This window comes from Hyperolius riggenbachi, chromosome 5 (assembly GCF_040937935.1).
Source record: "Hyperolius riggenbachi isolate aHypRig1 chromosome 5, aHypRig1.pri, whole genome shotgun sequence".
Lineage (NCBI taxonomy): Eukaryota > Metazoa > Chordata > Amphibia > Anura > Hyperoliidae > Hyperolius > Hyperolius riggenbachi.
The window spans coordinates 433,292,883-433,310,477 of NC_090650.1; the positions used below are offsets into that span (position 1 = coordinate 433,292,883).

Sequence of the window (17,595 nt, forward strand, 5' to 3'; positions counted from 1 at the left end):
GACCTCCATAATCTCTGACATGTCCCCGTCTTGTGTCTCCGCCGCAGACTGGCGTACTCCTGCAGTGCTGACGGGAAAGTCTTTGCCTGGGATGTGGTGACACTGAAGGTTACAAATAGGTTCCAGCTGAAGTATAAGGTCACCTCTATGAAGATGCACAGTGACCAGCTGCTGTACTGTGAGTACCCCTCCTCTGATACTGTCTACTTCTGCAATCAATGCATTTTACTCCCCCCCCCCCCCTCCCTTCTTTGTGCCCCCTTCCATTCTTTATTCCTCCTCCTGTTGTGTGCCCCCTTACCTTACATAGTTTGGGTTGAAAAAAGACATACTTCCATCGAGTTCAACCAGAGAGCAAAGTACAACACCAGCCTGCTCCCTCACATATCTCTGTTGATCCAGAGGAAGGCAAAAAACCCTTAAGGTGGCCATACACTGGTCGATTTGCCATCAGATTCGACCAACAGACAGATCCCTATCTGATCGAATCTGATCAGAGAGGGATCGTATGGCTACCTTTACTGCAAACAGATTGTGAACCGATTTCAGCCTGAAACCGTTCACAATCTGTTGTGGTGGTGGTGGTGCTGCCGCCGCTCCCCCCCGCCCGCATACATTACCTGCTCCGCCGGCGTGACTCCCGGGTCTCTCTCCGCTCTTCTTCTCCGTCTCCGCTCTGGTCTCCGGCTCCAGCATGCTTCACTTCTTCCTGCCCGGCAGGAAGTTTAAACAGTAGAGCGCCCTCTACTGTTTAAACTTCCTGCCGGGCAGGAATAAGTGAAGGCATGCCGGAGACCAGAGCGGAGAAGAAGAGCGGAGACGAGCGGGGGCAGTCGCGCCGGCGGAGCAGGTAATGTATGCGGCTCTATTGCGTCGGTCGTCGGTCGTCGGGCACTCGAACGCCGCTAGCGATGCGCTCTTTACCCGCGGGCGATTGACGGTTATTTTCCGCACGGCGCGATCGACGGGATCGGACGAAATGGATCGAAATTCGGCGTGTAGCGCGAACGATTGGCAGCAGATTCGATCCCAGTGATCGAATCTGCTGTCGAAACGGCTGTAAATTGGGCCAGTGTATGGCCAGCTTTACAAGGCATGGTCCAATTAGCCCCAAAAGGTAAAAAATTCCTTCCCGACTCCAGATGGCAATCAGATAAAATCCCTGGATCAACATCACTGGGCATTACCTAGTAATTGTAGACATGGATGTCTTTCAACGCAAGAAAAGAATCTAAGCCCCCTTTAAATTCAGGTATAGAATTTTCCATAGCTACTTCCTGTGGCAATTCAAAAAATCCTTTCCTAAATAAATGGCTAAAACGTTTTTCCTCCATGCGCAGATCATGTCCTCTAGTCCTTTGAGAAGGCCTAGGGAGGAAAAGCTCATCCGCCAAGCTTTTATATTGCCCTCTGATGTATTTATATGTATAGTTAGATCCCATGTAAGGCGTATTTTCTCTAGACTAAATAAACCCAGTTTATCTAACCTTTCTTGGTAAGCGAGACCTTCCATCCCACGTATCAATTACTCGTCTCTGCACCTGCTCTAAGACTGCAATATCTTTCCTGTAATGTGGTGCCCAGAACTGAATTCCATATTCCAGATGTGGCCTTACTAGAGAGTTAAAAAGGGGCAATATTATGCTAGCATCTCGAGTTTTTATTTCCCTTTTAATGCATCCCAAAATTTTGTTAGCTTTAGCTGCAGCGGTTTGGCATTGAGTACGATTATTTAACTTGTTGTCGATGAGTACTCCTAAGTCCTTCTCCAAGTTTGATGTCCCCAACTGTATCCCATTTATTTTGTATGGTGCTAGACCATTGGTACGACCAAAATGCATGACTTTACATTTTTCAACATTGAATTTCATCTGCCATTTATGTGCCCATATAGCCATCCTATCCAGATCCTGTTGCAATATGACACTATCTTCCTGAGAGTTGATGATTCTGCACAATTTTGTATCATCTGAAAAAATAGCAACATTGCTTTCTACTGCATCTACTAGGTCATTAACTACCTGCGGACCGCCGCAGTATAAATCTACGGGGGCAGGGGGTGCTGCGGTTCTGACCGGACGTAAACTCTACATCCCATTCACCGTGCGCCCCCGCCCGTCCCGCCGCTCTGTCTCCGCCGCAATCAGCTTCCCTGCTACCTTTATGACGGCAGAGCACTGTGAGCCGGGCAGGAGCCGTTTTCATTGGCTTCTGGCCCTGTCATTCATGTAAGCCGTTCCCATTGGCTTACATGAAGTGACAGGGTCAGGAGCCAATAAAAACGGCTCCTGCCCGGCGCACAGTGCTTTGCCGTCATAGCGATGGCAGAGAGAGCAGCCTGCGGCGGGGACAGAGCGTCGTGACCGGCGGGAGCGGCGTTTTTTTGCGGCGATTCGTCGGGAAGCGACGGTTTACTGTACCAGCACCCTCTGGTCCTTAAGGGGGCAGAGGATGCTGGTACTGAAGTGGTTAATAAATACATTAATAGTCAAGGTAATTTTTATTGGATTTTTCAACAAAAAATAACATTGCCAACATAAGGCATCATCAGCATATATCATAAATTATTACATTTATGACAGATTTAGACAGGTCTATGTAACAATAGGTCTACAAGAATAATAACAGAAATATTATAGAAATATTACATCTTCTCATGAATATTGATATAATCAGTTGCAATTGTACATATTTGTTAAGTAAATACCCAATAGCTGTTGTATTTTAACATAAGGTTCAGAGTTAGTTGGTTCAATTGTTATGTTGAGTGTGGAGCAGGACCTGCTGGGATACTGGGGGACGCCCTGCTAAGTACCCAGCATTCGCATCCAAAATACAATACTAATGTATAGAACTAACTCACTGAGAAAACAAAACTATAAAGCTATATATGTAGAGCTATTCAGTAGTTTACTTCTTGGCATGTTTATTATGTATAGATAACTTAGGGGATTCTTGAAAGAACCCAAATCTATAAACATATAAGTCTGATAAATACTAATTACATTTAAGAACAGGGATAACAGGGAAAAAGGTGGGGTAGGAAATTGGCATTGCCCAACAGGGGCTTTGTAGTTGAGTATAACTGGTATGTACTTATTGTACGTTGTTATAAATAGTGCATCTTATATAAGAGAGGACAGTAGGGACTCAATGAAGGGATATTTGTATGTTTCCTTGTAGTCATTTTGTATGTCTTGGTTGTGATACTTTCAATGTTCAGATAGTTTGGAATTTGGAAACAATAATGGCCACCGATCAGACCTCCAAAGGAACTTTTCTAGTGAACCATATCTCAAAGCCCAGGATTTTTCAGCAATTAGCTGGAATTCAACAATTTTGAGAATTTCTTCAATGTTCAGTACATTCTGTGATTTCCAATTATCAGTAATTGACATCCTGATGGCTATTATAACATGGCTGATCAGAAATCTTTCCTTCGGAGGTAGGTCACAAAGTTTGATATGGAGTAAACCCATATGAGGTGGAATATATAATAAACTCATAGGTAGTTTCTTTAGTAAAAGTTCTATTGATTCCCAAAGGGGTCTAATCAGTGGACAGTGCCAGAAAATGTGTTCAATTGAACCAACTTGACCACAATTCCTCCAACAAAGAGGGGGGGTCTGGTGATCAAATTGTGCAATTTTGTCAGGTGTTAAATACCAGAGCCAGAACATCTTCAGTAGGTTTTCATGATGTGAGGTGCAATGTGAAGAAGATTTGAGATATTTAACAGCTAGTTCCCAATCATCTTGTGAGAGATCCATTTGTAGGATTGATTGCCACTTTTTCAGTTGCCATTTGGGTATTTCTGTTCTATTTGAGAGGAGTGTTCTATAAAGGATAGATGTCCCTTTCTGGAGAGCATTGTGGGATTGTAGTAATTTTGAGATTTGTGGAGGGAAAGACATTGGATTAGGAGAATGTCTTTTAAGGAAGTGTATGATTTGATGATATTTGAATATATTTGATCTGGGTATATGGAACTCATTTACTAATGCTTCAAAGGATTTAAATTGGGTACCATTGTATAGCTTTTCCAAAGAGTCAAGGCCTTTCAACTCCCAATTGCTAAGTGATAGGTTGCTGATTGTTGTGGTTAAACTAATCAATGGTATTGGCAATTGTTTAGACAAGGGATCCGTAGAGCAAGTTTTAACCAGTTCTTTCCATATTTTTAAAGAGTTTGTTATTGTGGGGTTACTTATATTATGTTTAGTTTGCCATATCAAATGGGACTCTAGTTGGGTTTTGTATGAGCGGGTTGTGAGATGATTTTGTTCAGTTTCCATCCAGGGTTTAGATAATTTGTTTGTCCAAATTGATCTCGTCTGATCCAGTACAGTGGCCTTACAATATAGTTCCAGATCAGGTACTCCTAAACCCAATTCAGACGAGTGCATTGTTAATATATTGTTAGAGAATCTGGGTTTTTTATTGGCTAAAATAAATTTATTGGTCATCTTTTGGAGTGAGAGAAAGAACACTTTTGGTACTTTAATGGGTAAATTTCAAAAGAGGTATAATAGTTGGGGGGGGGGGGGGGGGGGGTATAAACATTTTAAATGCTGCAGATCTTCCCAGCCATGAAAACTCAAATTTTCCCAGTGCTTCCAATTTTGTCTTAAGATTTGCTATCCAAATATACTCATTATTTTATGTATCAAAATGTGCATCTTTAGGTTTAAAGATTACTGGTACCCAAAACTATGCTATAATATTCAATAGCTTGAAATTGCTAACACTCAATGTAAGGGGAGTCAATTCACATAGGAAACGCTACCTGCTACACAAATTAATAAAAGATGAAAAAGCAGACATAATCTGCTTACAAGAAACACACCTTAACAAAGAAGGAGCGACTAAATTTAAAATACATTCATTCTCAACTATTCATCACTCAACTCTGGATACTAAGAAAAAATGGGGTGTATGTATTGCAGTAAAAGATAACCTTAGTTTTGAAATTATCTCAGTTCACAATAGTGACAATGGAAGATTTGTGGCAATCACGGGCAAGATAGATTCCCAGGTATACACAATAGCAAACTTATATGCTCCCGTCAAGCACCAAATTGTATTTTTAAACAAATATTTGAAAAAAAATTCTAATATTTCTCAGGGCCACCTTCTAATTGCTGGAGACCTTAAAGAGACTCTGTAACATTCAAAAGATCCCCTGGGGGGTACTCACCTCGGGTGGGGGAAGCCTCCGGATCCTAATGAGGCTTCCCACGCCGTCCTCTGTCCCACGGGGGTCTCGCCGCAGCCCTCCGAACAGCTGGCGACTGTGCCGACTGTCATTTCAATATTTACCTTTGCTGGCTCCAGCGGGGACGCTGTGGCGGCTTTCCATTCCGAAGTACACGGAAATACCCGATCTCATTCGGGTCCGCTCTACTGCGCAGGCGCAGGAAACTTGCGCCTGCGCAGTAGAGCGGACCCGACGGCGATCGGGTATTTCCGTATAGTTCGGAGCCGACAGCCGTCAGAGCGCCTGCGCAGGAGCCAGGAAGGTAAATATTGACGTCACCGCTGCCCGGACTCCACGGAGGGCTGCAGCGAGACCCCTGACGGATGGAGGACGGCGTGGGAAGCCTCATTAGGATCCGGAGGCTTCCCCCACCCGAGGTGAGTACCCCCCAGGGGATCTTTTCATGTTACAGTTCCTCTTTAACGCAGTTGCTGACCCATCCTTAGATTGCTCTGCAATGAGGAAAACTACCCCAGCTAGCATACAGAATAATCTAATAAACTCAGAACTATACGACTCTTGGAGATGTTTCCATCCGGGTGAAAGAAATTATACTTTTTATTCACCAGTACACCAATCTTTCACTAGAATTGATTACATATTAGTAGATAAATTCTCCCTCCCTCTAATCTCTACAATTAATATAGGAACAAGAGTATGGTCTGATCATGCTCCAATGACAGTAGAAATTACTCTTAACAACCCCTCCACAGGTATGAGAACTTGGAGAATGAACAATTTTATCTTGAACTCTGAACACACTTCCCCCTACATTAAAAATGACCTTGAATAATTCTTTGTTACCAATGACAATAAAGAAGTGAGCAATACCACTTTATGGAATGCCCACAAGGCCTTCATGCGAGGGATTTTTATAAAATATGGAGCTATACTTAAAAAGAAACAAAAAATACAAACTGAGGAATTACTAAAACAAATCAAAAATCTGGAACACTCAATATACAATAATAAAAACTCTAATCTAATCCCACAGCTAGAATCACTACGGCAAGAGCTCAAAAACGTATTGGAACATCAATATGAGAGTTGGCAAACAGACTTCAAAATAAGATCATACACAGATAGAAATAAAGCAGGAAAGTCTATGGCTCTCAAAATTAAAGGTCGCAGGATCAAACAAAGAATTCTCAAATTAAAACATCCAACTACTGATTTAATTTCACACCACCCGAATGATATTGCAAATGCTTTTGCAAAGTACTATGAGAAACTATATAACTTGAATCAAGACCCCAATACTATACAACCCTCCCAACAAGACATAGATAGGTACTTAGATAGTGTTGCCCTTCCCCATTTATCAGAGATTGAACAGAAACAACTCAATAACCCTTTTCAAAAAGAAGAAGTTGAAGCAGCCATTAAATCTCTAAAAAATGATAAGGCTCCCGGCATTGACGGATTTATCAATAATTATTATAAAAAATATTCCCATATCTTGATCCCTCCTCTCACAAACCTGTTTAATGAGGTCATTATGACAGGTACATTCCCCAAAGAATCACTAGTCTCTATATTAACCACTATCCCAAAAGAGGGGAAAGATCAAACTGAACCAAACAATTATAGACCGATTTCTCTTTTAAACACTGACCTTAAAATATATGGCAAAGTAATTGCCAATCGTCTTACGCCTCTTATTCCACAACTGATACACTCCAACCAAGCTGGCTTTGTTAAAGGCAGAACGACCAGTGACAATACTCGCAAGGTCTTGTCTCTCATGCATAGAGTGGAGGCCTGTCGGACGCCTTCTCTGCTTATCTCTTTGGATGCTGAGAAGGCGTTCGACAGGGTTCATTGGGGTTATATGTCTAGTGTTTTAACCAAATTTGGTTGTGTGGGGCCTATACACAGAGCCATTCTTGCATTATACTCCCATCCATCAGCTATCGTATCTGCTTCAGGTTCATTATCATCTCCTTTTAACATAACTAACGGAACCCGCCAAGGATGCCCTCTATCCCCACTCATATTCATTTTAACACTAGAGCCAATGGCACAAAAAATCAGAAACAACTCTCATATAGTTGGTATCAAATGTGATAGCTCTGAAGAAAAATTAGAAATGTTTGCAGATGATATATTGCTCCACTTACAAAACCCAACCACTTCTCTTAAACATGTTGTAAAAGAATTACAAGAATTCTCAAAAGTTTCATTTTACAAACTTAATGAAAAAAAACTATAATGCTCCCATATAATATTTCAGAGACAGTACTGAATACACTGAAATCCAATAGTTCATTCTCCTGGTCCTCCACTTCATTAAAATTTCTGGGCATTTACCTTACAGCACATACTTCCCAATTATATAAAATAAATACATTGAAAAGTAATAAATTGAAAAAATAAATGAATTGAACCTTCTCCACTCCTCCTCCTGCTGTGTCCCCCTCTCCTTCTTCACTCCTCCTCCTGCTGTGTCCCCCTTTCCTCCTGCTGTGTCCCCCTCTCTTCCTCCTACTGTGTCCCCCTCTCCTTCTCCACTCCTCCTCCTGCTGTGTCCCCCTCTCGTTCTTCACTCCTCCTCCTGCTGTGTCCCCCTCTCCTTCACTCCTCCTCCTGCTGTGTCCCCCTCTTGTTCTCCACTCCTCCTCCTGCTGTGCCCCCTCTCCTTCTCCACTCCTCCTCTTGCTGTGTCCCCCTCTCCTTCTCCACTCCTCCTCTTGCTGTGTTCCCCTCTCCTTCTCCCCTCCTCCGCTTGCTGTGTCCCCCTCTCCTTCTCCACTCCTCCTCTTGCTCTGTTACCCTCTCCTTCACCACTGCTGCTGCTCTGCCCCTCTTCACTCTCCCTCCTGCTGTGTCCCCCTCTCCTTCTTCACGCCTCCTCCTGTGTCCCCTTCTCCACTCCTCCTCCTACTGTGTCTACACGCCTCCTCTTTTCCATTCCCCATGCTGCTGCACCTGTAGCAACCAACCAGAATTTAGTTTTTACTCTGTAAACTGAACTGAACCATTACATTTTGGAAACTGGTTGCGCTGGCCAACAACCAAACCTTTCTCCTTTTTCCGTTTTAAAAATTATCCATGTCTTTTGTCTGCCAAAGGTACGAAGGATTTCATCATAGTCAGCAACAAAAGTGGGCAGCATTGTAAGAAGGTGGAGATTCCGGTGTCTCTACGTGGGAAGTCCTCGTTTAGTTCCATCCTGGTCTTCTCCGAGGTACGTAAGCAAGTGGTGATGAGCTTTGGTGCTGATTGGTTGGATGTCTCTGATGGTGGTCTTGTCTTCTCTGGTGTGTTTCAGAGGTGGCAGCTGTGGGCGGTGGTTAAAGACAGCAGCGAGGTGTGCGTGTTCGACTTGAGAGATCTCTCCAAAGACCCACAAAAGGTCGTCCTCCAAGACTGTATGCAGATCACGTGTATGCTGAAGGTCAAGCAACAGGTGAGGCTCTGCTCCAGGAATAATGCTGTCCTTAAAGAGAACCAGAGACGAAGCACCTCATGTATTTTACCTTATAAATCAGTGGAAACATGACAGTAAACACCTAATCTGCTATTTGTTTCATTGTTCTCTGTTTAATCTGACTGTTATCACCTCTGATAAGAATGCCCGACTGAGCACTCAGTCTAGCTTTGCTACGGAATGATTATAGCTGAGTCTGTCTTCTCTGGTGTCTTTTCAAGCCCAAGCCTGCCCCCTTGTGGCTCTGCTATAATGACTCAGCTATAATCATTCCCAGCAATGCCAGACTGAATGCTCAGTCTGGGATTCTTATCACAGCTTATAAGACACTTTTAGCAGTGAGGATGAAACGGAGAGCATGGTAGGTGTTTTCTCTAATGTTCCCACTGATATATATGGTAAAATACATGAGGGTGCTTCGTCTCTGGTTCACTTTAAATATCTGTCCTTAATTGTATCCAAGAATGCTGAGTATCTTCTGTGAGATATTGGAGAAGGATGGACCTGGAGAATCCACGGGCCAAAAAAAAACACAAAATGGAAAAACACAGAAGCCAATTGTGCATTATGCCGCAGTATTGAGCAATGGTTTGAGTAACAAGGATTACTCACACTTTTCCGGTTGCAAGGAAAATGCGACCACCAAGCAGAGGAATTCCCGCACCCGTGAGGATACTCACTGGTTGCGTTCCTGGTTTTGATGAAGTCCCCCAAAGGGAACTAAGCTAAAACAACTACCTCCTGACAGATATGTGAACGGTAAAAAGCTGAGGATGGAGGCATCTAAAAGTATATAAAACAATTAAAATCTGTTTAAAAAGGTGAGGTATGGGTTAGCTTACGTCTCCTGAAGAACAATGGCCAATGCGACTTTATAGCAATTCAATTGCACAAGAATAGGGTATGACAACATGTTTCGCAGGCTTTAACCGCTTCTTCAGGTCAATAACCTCCACAAAAAAGTGCTGTGTGGCTTTAAGTGAACCAGCACGAGCTCCTCTGAGCTTTTGGGAGCCTCCACCTTCAGGGCCTATTTCCATTGGGTGCCTTGTCTGTTTCCAAATCAGTTAGTGTTATACCTATGCATTGCAAGGGCACATGATTTCACTGCTCTTGTACTATTGGTACATTGTCACGGCTATATAAAATGACCTGAGCACCTGTACATGAAAATATATAAAATAAGGGAGGTTGGTAACATAGTGTGCCATTGAGGGGCGGGGCTTAGGGTGGAGTGTGCCATCGCGGGGACGTGGGTTGGGGTGGAGTGTGCCATTGAGCGGTGGGGGTTTGGATGATTGGCATTACTTGCCTACAGGGGCTGCTCCTCAAGGCCTCCCCCCGGCATACATTGCGGTACTTGGGAGCATGTGATATTGTGTGCAGTTGCAGAATCTCCCTGGGGGAACATGACTTCCCCATGACAAGATGGACTAGTCAAAAACTTGTCAGTTCCGTTATATATCTACGAACTACTGTAAGTGACGGCAATAGAGAAAAGTATTTTATGGCTCATTTTACTCTGGAAGAAACATACTTATTTGTACGCGTTTACATGTATTTTAAATGTTACAATTTCATGCGACAGTGGTCCATTAAGGGGCCAGAGACATTGGGTCCTGAAAGGGTTAATATTGTTGCATTGGATACATATTTATTAGCTATATTTTAATTAATGATTTGAAGATTAATCAAATATAATTTTTCAAGATATTTTATATTTGAGTTGTGACTTTTCGACTAGGCTTAGTCATCAGCCTCCATCTTTGATAAGTTCTCCATTAAACGCCACTAACAGGCTCGTTTTAACCCTTATTTTTCGATATGTGATGAGATCCGTTTGTTTCCTCCCGTAGGTGTGGGTTGGCAGCCAGGGTATCTCTCAGGGTAAACCAAAAGGAAAGATCTACGTCATTGACGCAGAGAAGAGGAGCGTGGAGAAGGAACTGGTGGCCCACACGGACATAGTCAACTCCATCTGTTCTGCCGAGGACAGATACATCCTGAGTGGCTCGGGAGAGGAGGATGGGAAGGTGGCCATTTGGAAGGTGGAGTGAGCCCACAGACTCATCGCTGTGTTGGCGTCCGTTCTATGGCCATGTGTTCTCTCTTCCAGAGGAGGATAGCCAATGGCTGGAGACCAGCATCAGTCACTAGAGAGGGTCATTCTTCCAGAATTTCCATGAACTGAAGTTGGTTAGTTTGGAGAATCAACAAAATATGCAGAGTCTTGGAATGAGGAGGAACAATGAGGATTCCGTTCTGTGCGACTCCACAAAGAGCTCGGAAGGCCTCGTCAGAATCTCAGGAGCCTTACTCTGCCCAGCAATGGTATCCATCAGTGGGTTCATAGGACCCGGAGGGACGGGACCGTCTATCACTCCATCTGCCAAAGCTTGGGGAACCTGGCAGTTTAAAGACCTTCGTAGACTGATGCGCACAAAAGTTAGGCATATGAAATAAACACGGTTTTATGCCCGCAACTTTTAGATATCACTTTAATATCACTTTAAATTCATAAAGAACACTTTCAAGTGCCTAACAAGAACCACCAACCAACACCTAACCCACCTCTAATTATCTAACAAGAAACTTCCCTCAGCCCCCCCCCCCCCCCCCTAACCCTAACCTCCCCACAAAGTGCCTAAAATGAAGCCCCTAATGCCTAAAACGAAACAACCCCCCAACACCACCACTCAAATAATCCCTAACCCTGAATTGAGGCCCAAGCAGACTCTCTGTACAGCAATTATATCCAAATGATCGCTAACAGTCATTATGGATAACAGAAGTTTTCAAGTGTGAAGGTAGCTTAAGTGTAGCAGCTGAAAGATGGAAAAAGATAATTTATTTTTTTATTAGCAGTGCAATAATTAGCCCAGCCAGTGTATAATCAATAGATATATTGTGAAGGCGGGGCTGTAAGTACTGCAGGAAATGTAATATAAATGTAATAACACTAAAGTAGTTGAGAGTTAAAGGAAACCTGTCATGGCAGATATTTAGAGACGGCCATGGCTGACTGCGCTTGTGGAACTGCGGATTGTCTGTTTCTGGCGTCAGTATTTCAGTGGAGTTGACCATTGTTGTGACACGCTGGAAAAGGAGAGGAAATTGGCAGTGTATCGCATTGCCCCATATACTGGGGATCAGTATATAGACTTGATTGATGCTTTCTTTGATACATTTCTGAGGCCCGTATATAATTCACTTTTTCTCCAAAGTTTTCCCCTATGGAATCATTTTTTATCTTTTGTTTAAAATAACTTTTCATGTTTCTGCAATTGAGAAAGTACCGAAAAGTAGTTGAAAATGTGCTATCAAAACTATTCTGGCATTTTACTAATATGGTGTAAAAATATCACCTAGGGCAGCGGTCAGGGACCTATTTGTCTTAGAGAGCCATAAACGCCACATATTTTAAAATGTAATTCCATGAGAGCCATACAATATGTTTCAAACTGGGACAGTAGGGCTCTCGTCCCTGTTGCCATGGTAATGTGTATACAGTTTATCCACCGTGCAGTGGAATTGTCAGACACGTCTTCAGCTTCTCTTGGGTTTCAGCAACATCAGCAATTTCCCCGAGAGCCAGACAGGAGAAATACCAACTAACCGCTTGTACAATTAGCTAGCTGACTTGGGGGTTGATTCACTTTGTAGGACGAGATCCCCACACTTTGACCCAATAGGCTGCCTGTTGAGTGACAGGTAGCCTATTGGGCCAATCAGAGTGCGGGGATCTCATCCTACAAAGTCACTGGATCTGACAGGGTCCAGAGTGGGACAATTGGAGCAGCTGTTCGTTTTGGGGTAGTGTTAGTTAGTAGTGCATGTTACAGCAGTAGCGTGCATTACTTTGAAAATTTTACTTGCGCTGCCACACTAAGCTGTGCTGCTTGAGTTGTGTAGATAGTGAATCAACCCCTAACTGTGACCCAGATGTAGCCATCAAAATAGCCACATCTGGTTCCCGAGCCATAGGTTCCCTAGCCCTGTCCTAGGAGAAAACTTATGAGAAAAAGTGGATTGAATAAGGGCCTGTGTGTAACAATCTTATAGCGTTCATTACACATGGGAGCATCGGTCATAATTTGGGAGACCTTCTACAAAAGAGTTTCTAAGAGAGTGGACCTACATTTACCTTCTCTCACCCAGTAAGTCGAAAACCCTCCCTTTTTAGTCACATGGGGGAGTGTGATTGCCCTGCTAGAAACCACGCCTCCCCAATCATCAGTAGACCATCACTGGCATCATTCTCTGGTAGGGTGGGGTGGTCTTTGCCTGACTTGGAAATGTTACTGAGGGGATCAGCCACAAGTATCTATGAATTGGTGCAGCTGGTATCTTACATTCTAATAGTGAAAAAGCTGCAATGTTTTTAACAAAACTTTAAAGGCATAATAACTTTCAAGCAAAGTTTATTTAAAAGGAACTGTAGTGAAATAACATAATGATTGAAATTACTTTAAAAAAAAAATCCTCTCCCTGGTTTAATTTCTGAAAATTATCACAGGGGGCGACCTCTTTACTGCTGGCAGGTGATCTCTGCAGAATGTTTGTTTCTGAGAATTCCAGTCAGTGGAAAAGCTTTCTGGTCTCTCAGAATTCTCGGGGGAATGGGGATAATTCTGCATAATAAACAGCCTAGGCTAAGCCCCAGTTTGAGGGCCAGTCTACATACCAATATACAGCAATATATAGTTCTAGGGAGGGGTTTCTGATTCTGAAATCAGGATATTCGCTTAACCTTTTCGGGACCATGTGAATGAGATCCTACGCCGCACTTGTGGCTGTTCTAGCCTGATGCGACGTAGCAATTTCCGCTCCCGACGCGATCGTGCGCACCCGGAGGGGGAGATTAAGCTGTCATATGACAGCCGACATCTCCCCCCGAGTGATCAGCAGCCATCGCGTATGGCTGCTGATCACACGATCACTACGATCGCCGTCGGATCGTAGTGATCTGTTTGACAGCTTCGGCGGCAGGGGGGGAAAGAAGAGGATCCACTCACCTCCCTGCCGTTCCAGCGACGATCGGCGCCCCCCTCCGCTCTAGCCGGCATCTCCACTTCATCTGACGTTAGCGCCGGGTCCCGGCTTGATGACGTCATCAAGCCGCGACCCGGAACTGCTCGTCAGACAGAACGGAGATGCCGGCCGGAGAAGAGGGTCCCGTGCGGCTCATCGCTGGAGCCTGGAAGGTAAGTGAAGGCTGCGGGCAGAAGGGGGAGGCACAGGCCACCATGGGGGACACCACTCTAGCCAGCCACACACTGGATCCGGCCGCCTGACCCCCCCAAACGCGCGCACCCCCTTCCCGCGCAAAATGCCTGGTCCTTAAGGGGGGGTAGGTGGCCGGTCCCGGAAAGGTTAAAGGACAACCGAGGTGACATGCGATAGAAGTGGGTATGTACAGTGCCTAGCACACAAATAACGGCTGTGTTCCTTTTTTTTCTTTATCTGCCTGAAAAAGTTAAACATCAGGTATGCAAGTGAGTTTCTGCCCGAGTCAGACAGGGTAAGACTACAGCATAAGCCTCACTGATAAGTAATTACAGCCATAAAACACTTTCCTGTCAGTAAATGCTTCTGAGAGCAGGAAAGAGATAAAAAGGGTCAAACATTCATAGATTTGAGCTCTGACATACTTCAATTAAGGTGCCATTGAACAGAGACAATGAAACAGTAAAAACTTAAAAAACTAGATTTATATATAAAATAAAACTGTGGGATAGCTAAAAAAATAATTAAAAAAAAGACATTTTTAGGAAACAGAGGATAGGTACAATTGTTTTTTATCAGTGTATTTTCACCTCGGATGTCCTTTCAAAGTGGATATCCTGAATTTTTACTGCATTCTACTATATGCCTCTACAATTCCTTTTTTTTTCTTAATGTATTATAAATTTCAAACAATGTTTGATTGAAAGTGTAATAAAAAAAAAAAAAAGTTTATAAGACCTTAGGATAATTAATTCCTAAGCGCTGCAAGTGCAGTGTGGAAATCTTGTCTGTTTCACCGTTTTCTACCACCAGGTGGCGCTGGAGCACAACAGGCTCTATAGTCAGAGACTTTTCGAGTTTATAGTCTGGAATTCTATGGTGTTACATCTTCATGCATGCTGCTATATTTTTCTAGTATTTCTAGAAATGTATATTTTCCTCTGAAATGACTCCGTTGAACAGCAATTGCAGCTGAGAAAGTGTCACACGTGTGTGATGATTTATCGGAGGCTGCTGTTTTTAGTTTCTGCACGTGTCATATATAAATATATAAAGGATTATGTTCTTGTAAAGAGTCATTTTATGGTGAATAAACCTGTTTGAGTCATACCTGGTTATGTCACGTTATTACACAATGCTTCCTGTGAAATAAGGAGATTGCATAACTTATAATAATAACCTTGAGATTTTGGCTCTGCTACAGGTCAAGAAGCACCTGCATTGCATCATGGGACGTGAGGGGAGAGTGTGACTGTAGCTAGAAGTGTTTGAAGGGTGGGATAAGGTCACAACCTCCGTTTGTAAACCACTTAAAGAGACTCTGAAGCCTCCAGAAAACGCAGTTTTTATGTTATAATGTTGTTAGGCATGAATGCCCCCTCTGAAATGCCGCATCCCCGCGGCTGAAATCTCAATCAGCCCAAAACCACAGGGCAAAAATCCACAACTTTTCTGGTCGTGGATTTTGCTGCCCGGGGGAGGCAGAGCTTTGGGCTGTAGCTCTGCCTCCATGCGCGTCAGTCAGCGCTGATCGCCGCCTCTCCCCGCCCCTCTCAGTGAAGGAAGACTGAGAGGGGCGGGGAGAGGCGGAGATGCGCGCAGATTGACGGAGGAGAGGCAGGGCTACTGCTCAAAGCTCTGCCTCTATGCGGAAGCACTGCCCAAATCTTCCCCAGGGGATTTTGGGGGGATTAACTGAGATTTCAGCTGCGGGGACGCGACATTTTATAACATAAAAACTGCATTTTCTAGAGACTTCAGAGTCTCTTTAAAACGTTGTCTTTTAGTTTTGTCAGTTTTTGGAGTTTCTTCTTCTTTCTTTTTTTCTTCTCCTCATCCTTATCCTCCATCATCATCCTCATCCTTATCCTCCATCATCCTCCATCATCATCATATTCCATGGCTCTGTACAAAGTCATAAACAAACATGGGTACACAATAATACAGACAATGGTGTACTTCAATATACAACATTGGTAAAAAAAAAAATGAAAATACAGAATTGGTAGGAAAAACAGACTTGGTAATTACAGTGACAAAAGTAACATGATGAATAAAATGTTTAATGAGTTCCAAGATAAATAAATGGTGAGAGAGCCCTGCCGTTGCGAGCCAACAATCTAAAGGAATAGGGGGGAAACGAGGTGGGGTAGTATGTATACAATAATCATTCCTAGAGGCAGTGTGGTTTAGGATATCTAGTAGGAGTACAACTTGGCCAGAGGACAGAGGGAAGGGCCTAAGGTAGAACATGCACTTGTTGGAAAAAGGTGAGTTTTGAGGGAGCGTTTACAGATGTCAAAGGTTGGAGAGTGACGGATGTGTTGTGGGAGGGCATTCCAGAGGAGGGGTGAAGCACGTGTGAAATCTTGTATACACGAATGCGAGGAGGTGATTCTAGAGGAAATTAGAGGTACTGTAGTTATTAGTGCTGTCTGTACTCTTATGGGACAGTGCTCCTTTATTATGAAAACTGAAATCTGTAATTCTGATGAACCTGAAGGACATGAATATCAGCCAATCTAGTGTAGTATTCCATACCACACAAGTGTAGAGAACGAAAGTCGTGGAGGGGGAGGACTGGTACTCATGAACCAAGATATAGCACTGACATCTTCTGCAGCACATTACAGAGTACATAGTCATGTTACTGACTGTCCTCAGAAGAGCTCACAATCTAATCTTCCCATAGTCTAATGTCCTGCCATATTATTATTATGTATTTATATAGCACTGACATCTTCTGCAGCACTGTACAGAGTACATAGTCATGTTACTGACTGTCCTCAGAGGAGCTCACAATCTAATCCTACCATAGTCTTAGCCTAATGTCCTACCATATTATGGGCAGCACGGTGGCGTAGTGGTTAGCGCTCTCGCCTTGCAGCGCTGGGTCCCTGGTTCGAATCCCAGCCAGGGCACTATCTGCAAAGAGTTTGTATGTTCTCTCCGTGTCTGCGTGGTTTTCCTCCGGGCACTCCGGTTTCAGTACTTACACTACATAATATAGACATATGGCAATGGTAGGGATTAGATTGTGAGCTCTTTTGAGGGACAGTTAGTGACGATATATATATACACTGCACAGCGCTGCGTAATATGTCGGCGCTATATAAAATACTAAATAATAATAATAATATTATTATTATGTATTTATATAGCACTGGCATCTTCTGCAGCACATTACAGAGTACACAGTCATGTCACTGACTGTCCTCAGAGGAGCTCACACTCTAATCCTATCATAGCCATTGTCTAATGTCCTACCATGTTATTATTATGTATTTATATAGCACTGACATCTTCTGCAGCACTGTACAGAGTACATAGTCATGTCACTGACTGTCCTCAGAGGAGCTCACAGTCTAATCCTATAATAGTCATAGTGTAATGTTGTCCCATATAGTTAGGCTTGTAACTGCGCAGGCACAGACTGCTCTTATCCGCAGAAGTGCAACCAAGAAGGAACACAGTAGCCCCCAACTGGGGTAGAGCTCTTACCTTGCAGAGCTGGATTCCTGGTACAAATCTTAGCTAGCACACTATCTGCACAGAGTTTGTATGTTCTCTCCATGTTTGGTTTCTCTGGTTCTCTCCTTCATCCCAAAACCAAACAGATAACTTAATCGGCTCTCCCCAAAATCGGCCTTACTATGATGGACATATGACTATGCAGGCGTGA

At 43.4% G+C, this 17,595-nt stretch overlaps 1 protein-coding gene across 2 annotated transcripts in view; it reads left to right on the forward strand.

The window, feature by feature from the left end:
• The window catches only part of DENND3 (DENN domain containing 3), a 142,188-nt gene extending 127,165 nt beyond the window's left edge, over nucleotides 1–15,023 (forward strand). For both annotated transcript variants that reach the window (XM_068238086.1, XM_068238085.1), the window contains exons 21-24: nucleotides 48–178; nucleotides 8,329–8,444; nucleotides 8,529–8,666; nucleotides 10,544–15,023. In XM_068238086.1, the coding sequence (XP_068094187.1) occupies nucleotides 48–178; nucleotides 8,329–8,444; nucleotides 8,529–8,666; nucleotides 10,544–10,744 (586 nt within the window). In that variant the 3' untranslated portion in view covers nucleotides 10,745–15,023. The remainder of the gene's footprint in view (nucleotides 1–47; nucleotides 179–8,328; nucleotides 8,445–8,528; nucleotides 8,667–10,543) is intronic.
• Nucleotides 15,024–17,595: the final 2,572 nt, after the last annotated feature.